Source organism: Theropithecus gelada, unplaced genomic scaffold, assembly GCF_003255815.1.
Source record: "Theropithecus gelada isolate Dixy unplaced genomic scaffold, Tgel_1.0 HiC_scaffold_119, whole genome shotgun sequence".
NCBI lineage: Eukaryota > Metazoa > Chordata > Mammalia > Primates > Cercopithecidae > Theropithecus > Theropithecus gelada.
Window position 1 is genome coordinate 1 of NW_020253479.1, and position 10,360 is coordinate 10,360.

At 36.9% G+C, this 10,360-nt stretch overlaps 2 protein-coding genes across 2 annotated transcripts; both read right to left on the minus strand.

Annotated features, from left to right (window-relative positions):
• Positions 1–7: 7 nt before the first annotated feature.
• Positions 8–469, minus strand: LOC112616876 (taste receptor type 2 member 46-like; the record flags this gene model as incomplete). The annotated part of the gene is made up of 1 exon (XM_025373662.1): positions 8–469. A coding segment is annotated over exon 1 (462 nt), but the record flags the coding sequence as incomplete, so codon positions are not given.
• A 6,214-nt stretch (positions 470–6,683) lies between these two features.
• Positions 6,684–7,748, minus strand: LOC112616875 (taste receptor type 2 member 31). Its single transcript, XM_025373661.1, has one exon. The coding sequence runs from the start codon at positions 7,611–7,613 to the stop codon at positions 6,684–6,686; it is 930 nt and encodes a 309-aa protein (XP_025229446.1). The 5' UTR covers positions 7,614–7,748.
• Positions 7,749–10,360: the final 2,612 nt, after the last annotated feature.

Below are 10,360 nucleotides of genomic sequence, written 5' to 3' on the forward strand. Positions count from 1 at the left end.
CTTTTGTCTGTACAATCTGATTCATGTTTATGACAAAAAGATGACAAGCCAAAAACAGCAAAGACCCCAACAGCATCACCAGAATGACATTCTTAACTCTCCTCTTTAAGTGAAGAAAAATCAGGTTGGAGAAAGTGGCAATCTTGAGCAAATAAAATATGCTGAGGCTAGTAGCAAGCCAGCTGCTGAAATGGTTGGTCACTACCCAGACGTTATAAGCAGTACTTCTTACTTCCACACTATAAAAAGCTAGATTAAACTCAGTTGCATACCAATGTAGTAATAATACCCAGAGAAAACCAACTCTGGAGACAGCCAGAGCAGTGAGAATTTGGTCAGCAAACGAGATCTTTTGTCTCTTGACCCACTCAATGGAATTTACCAATGCTATGAAGCCATTAGCAAAATTTCCAATAAAAAATATCACCATTATTAGAATGGAAAAAGTGATAGACAGAAAAGTTATCATGTCTGAACAGACAGAAAGAAATTTTTTAAATGCTGGTGTAACATCACAGGTTGTGATTGCTTGAATATCCTGACCTTAAATTCTATATGCACCTGATTTGTGTATCTGCTGTGCCATTCTTTTTACTTTTAATTGTCATGACCAGTGTAAAGCCAGAAATCACCATAGCATGCTAATGGATGAGTTCAATGCTCTCTTTAGGGAAAACATTTTTATTTTCAAAACAACTCAAATTAACTCATTCACTCATGTCTGTTCTTGTTATAGGCTGGAATTATTCATACTGAAGTTGACATGAAACCTGAATTCTCATTTGCTAGTATGCAAACAAGGACATATTCACTTTCAGTGTTTGCAATTTTTCCTTGTGTAACCTCTCCATTATCTGTCTTTAGCGACTTTGGTTGTTAGGGCAGTTTTATAACCCAATACAGAGATCACATAGTAAATATCTAAATTCTTAAAGGGAGCTTCGTCATAACTAAGATCATGACCTATACAGTCTTTTTTAAACGCCAGATTTAAATACACAGAATTCAACCTTCTTTTATCAAAAGTATCTAAGATTTACTTGAGAACCACAGGCAGGCTGGTACTCCATAAGATCTGGTTGCTGCTAATACTTTTGTGTGACTTCATTATTCACAAGCTCATAAATAAATGCACAAACACACACATGTGCACACCACTTATGAATGGTATGAATTATTTTCTTGTAATTTCCAAACTATAAAATGAGTTTCCAGGGGGTTGTCCAGCTGAAATTAGTCCTATTTTCCCACTCAGGGTTTTCAGCCCATGAACAATAGTTATTTATCAAACACATCTCTAATTATTAGGTCTTTAGTAAAGTTTATTTCAAGTCCTAAAGTTTAAATATTTATTACTTAATTAAAATATTCAACAATTTTATAAGTATTCGTGGGTACCAGGCCCTTTGACATATAATCTTGCAGTAACCTCCCATCACAGGATGACTGACTACTTTTCCCCTGAACTTGAAGTTCAATAATTTAGCTTGCTTTGATGAACAGAAAATTAATACACTTTGCATAGAGATTTGAGATGGCTTCCATACTGGGGTTCTTCCTCTTTCTATTTAGGATGAGAATATCTCCTAGCTACTACACTGTTCCCAGAAGGAGAATGAGAAACTAATGAAGGCAGATTGTCCCCACCTGATCCAGATTAAATTGGTCAAACTCTAACGACCTCCAAGATGCAGAATTTGGCCCACCACAAATCCCCAGAGACATCCACCAAACCCGGCTTAGAAAAATGAAATCTAAAGATGTAATATATAAATATATGATGTAGTTTTGGAGGGTTTCTCTTGCAGAAAAACATAACTGATAAAAGAACTCTGCTAAACTAAGAGTGTGTAAAATATGTACAACCTTGTTGTGTCAGCAATTCAGGAGCCAAAAGGAAAAAATCGATGGGGAATGGCAAAGGTTTATTCCTATGAGGTGGATAATTAAGGCTAGAAGAAATCCTTTGAAAAAATGTGGAGGTGACAGATAACATCATCTCAAATTTCCTCATGTTGCAACTAAATAAGAAAGTTCTTACTTCTACTCTCTTAGAGTTGTCTAAGAATGTATACAAATAGTTTATTTTTCCTGCAGTATATAATGAGTAATAATAAATTTTTATGAGATATTTCTCCTAATTTAAAATTTTTATGTTAAAATTATAACACACACTTAGAAATGAGCCAAAACAAAAATGGGAAATACCGCAATGTATCATAAGCACTCAAGTAACCATGATGCCGGGTGAGACAAGGAACACCGAAAACAGCCTAGGTCCACCTCCATGCCACTTTCCAGACCCATAACCCCTTGTTCACATCTCTGGAGATAAGCAATATCCATAATTTATGATGATCATTTCCTTGATTTTCCTTATACTTTACCAATTAGGTATGCAACCCTAAACTGCATAGCTTGGTCTGGCCTGCTTTGAACTGTGTGTAGGTAGAATCCTTCATGTTCTTCTTGGTTGTGGTTTCTTGGTCTCAACATTGTGTTTCTGAAATTTAGTCACAGAGTCGCATGTACATATGATTTTTTTTTCACTTCTGTATGTTGTTCTGTTCTTTGGATTTACTGTAATGATTGATCAATCCTTAATATATATTTGGCCAGCTTTTTTATGAACAGTTATGAATAATTCTACTAGAGCATTCTCTCTTATATCATTTGATACAATTCCTTTGTATATATACCTTTAGATAGAATTACAGGGTCATTGTTCAAAATCTCCTCATAGATATAGAACAGTTCAAAAAATACTTTAAGTAAATTTACCCCGTCACCTCTGCCTCCAGTCTATTTTTTTTGCCATTTGCCTATATATTATCAATTATGTAATTACCACAATAAGACATTATTTTTGAGAGTAAACATTCGTTTATAATTATGCACATATTTACCAAATCAGTCTCCAATCTTGGATTTTATTTCTTTTCAGTTTTTACAGTATAATGGTTTCTAAGAGGGAATCTTCTAGTCAGAAGACAGGAAACCAGATACTCTGCTGGTTAGCGTATAGCTATGATGTGAGACTGCATTTTACAACTACTGCCTGCCTCAGTATAATTACCTATAAAAAGCAGATGATAGATTGGGCATGGTGGCCCAGGCCTGTAATTCCAGCATTCGAGGAGGCCAAGGCAGGTGGATCACCTGAGGTCAGGAGTTTGAAACCGGCATGGCCAACACGGTGAAACCCTGTCCCCACTAAAAATACAAAAATTAGCCAGGTGTGATCACGCACACCTATCATCCCAGCTACTCAGTTGACTGTGGCAGGAGAATCATTTGAACCCAGGAGATGGAGGTTGTAATTGGTCAAGATGGTGCCACTGCACTCCAGCAGGGAGACAGAACAACACCCTGTCTCAAAAAAAACAACAAAGAAAGGAGATGAAAATAAAATTGTCTTTGGTTAATTTTGTTAGGAGTTAATCTATTCTTTACATAACTACTTTCAATTTTACCTGTTTGCTATAGGCAGGAACCAAAGATTCTTAATTATTGATTTGATCCCATTTTACTTGATATTTAAGATACCAGCGAGAACTTACACTTTTTTTTCTTCTTCCTCTGAAACAGAGTCTCCCTCTGTTACCCAAGTTGGAGTACAGTGGCAGGATCCTAGCCCACTACAGCCTCGAATGCCTGGGCTCAAGCAATCCTCCTGCCTCAACTTCCCAAGTGTTTGGAACCCTAGGCATGCACAACCATGCCAGCTAATTTTTTAATTTTTTGTATGGATGGAGTCTCCATATGCTGCACAGGGAATTACTGCTCTCAAGGGATCCTCCCACCTTGCTCTCCCAAAGTACTAGGACTACAGGCATGAGTCCTCACATCCAGCCTGCAGTGGGAGTGCTTGAAGGTCAGATGCTACTTAGAGCTTCGGCTCATGTCCATCCCGAGGTGGATCTAATCAGTTTGCAGTTATTACTTCTTCCTGAATGTGTAATTGAAACCTGTAGAGTAAAGGTCATTATTATAGCAGGACCAAGGGGAAGCCTCTCAAATTCTCCTCTACTGGCAACGCAATGTATAAAATATAATAACTGCATTCCCTAAGGAATGGAATGGGTCACTGCCATGACAAAACACTTGCAAGTTACAGGGGACAGTAGTCTCTTTAGATCTCTATTCACTTAACCTATCTGGCCTCTACCAAAACCAGATGAATTATAGAATGAATGCAGACTACCATAAACTTAAATCAACACTCACAAATTCTTTCCAGGATTTGCTATCTTCACTGAGCAGAGCAGAGCTTCTGGTACTTTTAATGTGGCTTGTGATTTGGTCAATATTTCTTAATCTACACCCATTAAGAGGGAAAATCAAAACAATTTGCTTTGTATTGTAAGAATAATAGCACTGCTTCACTGTTTTATGTCAGGACTGTGTCACTTCTGTTCTCAGTTTAATTTACATTTTTTAAAACATCGTGCTAATTTAATATATTAATAATATTACAGACCGGGCCCTGTGGCACATGACTGTCATCCCAGCACTTTTGGAGGCCAAATCAGACACATCACTTCAACCTAGGAGTTGGAAATCAGCCTGGGTAACATGGTAAAATCCTACCCCAACAGAAAATAAAAAATTAGCCTGGTGTGAGATTGTTCCCCTGCAGTCTCAGCTGCTAGCAATGCGGAGGTGGGGGAATCACTTGAGCCCAGAAGGTTGAGGCTGTAATGAGCTGTGATCCTGCCACTGCACTCCAGTCTCAGGGACACAGTGAGAACCTGTTCAAAATAATAGCAATAATTATAATAATTAATAATAATAATATATTCGTTGGTACAATAATCAGGAAGTGGCAAGTGTCTTAAATATAGTAAAATACCCTAATGTTGAATGGAAGGAAAATACCAGGACAAAATAAATAAACCTGAGGAGATTCAGGGACCTACAACATAGGTGATGTTTTAAAGCGTTCAGTGTCCCCAGTCCACACGTCGAAACAATCTTTATTACAGTAAACGATGTTTTGCTCTATATATTTCCTATCACTACAAAAGAGACACAATGTTTTGGGGGCCTATTGGGATTTTGGAGCCAACATAGTCCACATTTGAAAATATTGCTCTGACTCATTAACGAAGTTTCAAAAGGCTACTGGTCTCGAGTGGAACCCGGAATAAAAGAGGGCTCTACAGAAGATACAGGCTCTGGTCCAGGCAGATTTTGCGATGAGTTTACTTTTCCTTTTTTAATTGGTTTATCACATCAACTTATCCGTTTTATCCACCCATTTATTTGTTCATTAAAACATCATTTTTGACCATCTACACTTAGTACTGGGTTCTAGAACCTGCGAGTCAACAGAAAGCAAGGCAGACATGATCTGCTTTTTTACAGTTCTTACATCGTACTGAGGAAGATATATGATTTAAAAAATACATAAATCAGCTGTGGGGATGATTTATCTTGAGGTTTAAATAACATCGTTAAAATTTCATATTACAAAGAACTAATACCTTCATATACAATTTAGCTGTGAACAAGACTGTACATTTCTTTCTTATAGTAGAACTTTTTATTAGTGAATATGTCAAAATACTTTCATTACTGACAACAAAATTATAACGTTAAGGCACACTCCATAATTAATACATAATTTCATAGATACAATTTTAGCATTTACAAAAAGTTTCACTGAATTATTTTCCATCATTGCTATACTACTTTTACACTGATAGTTTTTTTTTTTTTTTAGAGAAGAGATTTGAGTTCTCTTATCTGAAGTTTAGAAGGAATTTTATAAATGGAAGATAAGGACATATTTAGCAAATCAAGGGCTTAGAGGTGCTTTAGAAAAAATACTAAAACAATTTGCATCAGATCTTAATTCAAAAACAGTTTTTCTTTAATTCAAAAGCTGGAAGAAATGACGTTTCTAACTGCATATGGAAAATGATAATAGCAATCAAGATCATGATCATGAATTTTCATCCCTTTATTATCAAAGAGATTTTTTTCTAAGCTATTCACATACTTGTTATTAAATCTAATATTCCTCAGTACTGTTTACAGTAGACATAGACGAAATTTACTCTACATATGCTTGCCACTCAAAGTTTTTTGTGGGCATTGTTTTCTATCAATAATCCTGATTGCTTTTTACTAAATAAAACAGGAATTCATAATGGAATAAAACCTCAAAGATGCATTCTCATTATTGATTTAGAATTGAATGACCTTACCATCCAAAATGTGAGATGTTCTAACAACAAATTCTAAGCACACTGTTGTGTATTTGTGTGGATCAAATAACAATAGAAAACAGCAATATTTTTCCCGAGATAAGCTGTTAGTTCTTAATAATTATAAATAGACATTGTAAATTCTACTAATTAAATATAAAATACATGAATGAAAAGCATGGCTTCGGAATTCTGAGTAATTTTTGTCATATTTTGTATAATTTGGCAGTTCATGTGAAAAAACAAAAAAGCGTATGTTATTGTCAGTGTTTTTAAGTTTTTCATATAAATTACACACACACACACACGTATACTTCTTTTGACTAATTTTAGGTAAAAGACTTTTCTAGGTATACATTTGGAAATTACTCATACACATACATTACAGAAAACACAGTAAGAAATAGAAAATGTTTCATACACCACCAGTTTGTTTTCTGCTAGAAGACACACAATGCCCCGCTCGTGAATCTACAGAGATGAAGGCTTCTGTCCTTTCACCCAGTACCTCACGTTCCACAAAACTGAAAGAAAAGTCTGCTTTAGCTTCTTGTTTCCCCAAATCACGATGAATGGGTGGGCTGAAGGATAGCTGAATCTAATAGCTTGGCAGAACATCAAGACAGGTTTGTTTCCCAGACTCTCAAAACTCCAAATTGATATAATTACAGACACAAAGGAAATGACACATAACAAGAGGAAGGAGATCACAATTTGCAAAGCTTTTATGTGGACCTTGGTGCTGGGATCTTGAGATCCTTTGCCATGGAGCTGCATCTTCTTCAAATGTTTACACAGAGAACAGATTAACAGCAGAAAGGATATCAGGGTCAGAGTGAAAGGTACTAAGTTCTCTAGCGTGGTTACAGTCATACCTGGATGGTAAATCGCATTCCTCAATATGTACTTCCAAGTCATGTTTTCTTCATATTCTTTTGTCCGTACAATCTCATTCATGTTTACCATAAAAAGATGACAAGCCAAAATCAGCAAAGGCCCCAACAGCATCACCAGAATGACATTCTTAACTCTCCTCTTTAAGTGAAGAAAAATAAGGTTGGAGAAATTGGCAATCTTGAGCAAATAAAATATGCTGAGACTAGTAGCAAGCCAGTTGCTGAAATGGTTGGTTACTGCCCAGACATTATAAGTGGTAGTTCTTACTTCTACACTATAAAACGCTGGATTCAACACAGTTGCATACCAATTTAATAATAATACCCAGAGCAAACCAACTCTGGAAACCGCCAGAGCAGTGAGAATTTGGTCAGCAAAGGAGATCTTTTGTCTCTTGACCCACTCAGTGGAATTTACCAATGCTATGAAGCCATTAGCAAAATTTCCAATAACAAATGTAACCACTACTAGAGTGGAAAAAATGATGGGTAGAAAAGTTATCATGTCTGAACAAACAAAAAGAAAATTTTTAAATGCTGATGTTGTGTCTGGAGTTGGTTCCTGCAGGGGAGTTCGTGGTCTCACTGACTTCCAGAATGAAGCCACGGACCTTTGCAGTGAGTGTTACAGTTCTTAAAGATGGCACAGACCCAACGACTGAGCGGTAGCCAGGTTTCAGCTCTTAAAAATAGCATGAACCCAAAGACTGAGCGGTAGCACGGTTTATTGTGAAGAACAACAGGACAATACTTCCACAGCATTGAGTGGGCTGTTGCTGCGGGCTGGAATGGCCAGCTTTTATTCTCTTATTTGTCCCTTCCCATGTTCAGTTTTTGTCCTATCAGAGTGCCCTTTTTCAGTCGTCCCTGTGATTGGCTACTTTTTGGATCCTGTTGATTGGTGCATTTTACAGAGCACTGATTGGAGCATTTTAGGGAGCACTGATTGGTGCATTTTACAATCCTCTGGCTAGCCACAGAGCACTGATTGGTGCATTTTACAATCCCCATGCTGGCTACAGAATACTTCTCCAAATCCCCACTGGACCCAGGAAGTCCAGCTGGCTTCACCTCTCAATGAAATATCACTGGTTATGATTGCTCGAATATCCTGACCTTAAATTCTATATGCACCTAATTTGTGAATGTGCTTGCTCATTCTTTTTACTTTTAAATGTGACCACTGTCAAGCCAGAAATCACCATGGCATGTTAATTGATGAGTTCAATGATCTCTTTATGGAAAACATTCTTATTTTCAAACAACTCAAATTAACTCATTCAATCATTGTCTGTTCTTTTTGTAGGCTGGAATTATTCATACTGAAATTGACAGGAAACCTGAATCGTCATTTACTAGTACACAAATAGGAGCATATTCTCTTTCAGTGTTTGCAATTTTTCCTTGTGTAAGCTATCCATCATTTGTCTTTAACGACTTCATTTGTTAGGGAAGTTTTATAACTCAATACATACTTCATGTAGTAAATGTCTAAATTCTTAAAGGGAGCTTATTCTTAACTTAAGATCATAACCTATAATGACGTTTGAAATGCCAGGTTTAAATACACAGAATCCAAACTGCTTTTAGCAAAAGCATCTAAGATTTTCTTGAGAACCACAGGTAGGCCAGTACTCCATAAGATCTGGTTGCTGCTAATACTTTTGTATAGCTTCATTAGTCACAAGCTCATAAATACACACACATATGCACGCATGGGCATACCGCTTATGAATGGAACAAATTATTTTCTTGTAATTTCCAAAATAAAAAATGAGTTTCCAAGAGGTTATCCAGATGAAATTAGTCCTATTCTCACACTCGCAGTTTTCAGCCCATTAATCATATTTATTTATCAAACATATATCTAATTCTTAGGACTTTGGTAAAGTTTCTCTGAAGTCTAATGTTTAAATATTTATTATTATATAAAATATTTAGCAATTTTATAAGAATTCCTGAGTACCGGGCTCTTTGATAGATAACCTCGCAGCATACTCCCATTGCAGGAAGACTGACTACCTTGCGCCTGAACTTGGAGTTCAACCATTTAACTTACTTTCATAAACAGAAAATTACTGCACTTTGCATGGAGATTTGAGATGGCTTCCGTAATGGGGATTCTTCCTCTTTCCATTTACCATGAGAACACCTAGAAAGCACACTGTTCCCAGAAGAAGAATGAGAAACTAATGAAGTCAGGTTGCCGTCAGCTGATCACACTAAATTGGCCAAACTCTATCTCCAAGATGCCGAATTTGACCCGTCTCAAATCGCCAGAGCCATCCATCAAACCCAGCTAAGAAAAATGAAATCCAGGCCAGGCGCGGGAGAGGGTAAGGTGGGCAGATCACGAAGTCAAGAGATTGAGACCATTCTGGCCAACATGGTGAAACCCCCGTCCCTACTAAAAATACAAAAATTAGGCGGGCTTGGTGGCATGTGCCTGTAGTCCCAGCTAGTTGGGAGGCTGAGGCAGGAGAATCGCTTGAACCCAGGAGGCAGAGGTTGCAGTCAGCCAAGATCGTGCCACTGCACTCCAGCCTGGGCGAGAGAGTGACACTCCATCTCAAAAAACAGAAAACACACACAGACACACACACACACACACACACACACAAATGAAATCCAAAGACATGTGAGATATATATATCTAATGTAATTTTAGAGGGTTTTCTCCTGCAGAAAAACATAACTGATAAAAGAACTCTGCTAAACCGAGAGTTTGAGAAATATGTACATCTTTATTGTGTCAGGAATCAGGAGCAAAAAGTGAAAATAGATGTGGAATGGCAAAGGTTTGTCCTGTGAGGTGGACAATTAAGGCTAGAAGAAATCCTTTGGAAACATCTGTCCTTGACAGATAACATCATCACAAATTTCCTCATGGTGCAACTAAATAAGAAAATTCCTATTTCAACTATCTTAGAGTTGTATAAGAATGTATATACAGCTAATTGATTTTTCCCTTCAGTATATAATGAGATGAGTAATAATAATTTCTATGAGACATTTCTCCTGATTAAAACTTATATGTTAAAATTGTAATGCACACTTAGAAATAAACCAAAACAAAAATTGGAAATACCGGAATGTATCAGAAACGGTCAAGTAACGCTTATACAGGGCAAGAGAGGGAACATCGAAAACAGCCTAGGTCCATCTCCATGCCATTTTTCTGACATGAAAGTGGTAATGATTTTCTTCTTTTTGTAATACTTTGGTCAAAGAAGAGAATAAAAGCAAGGTCTA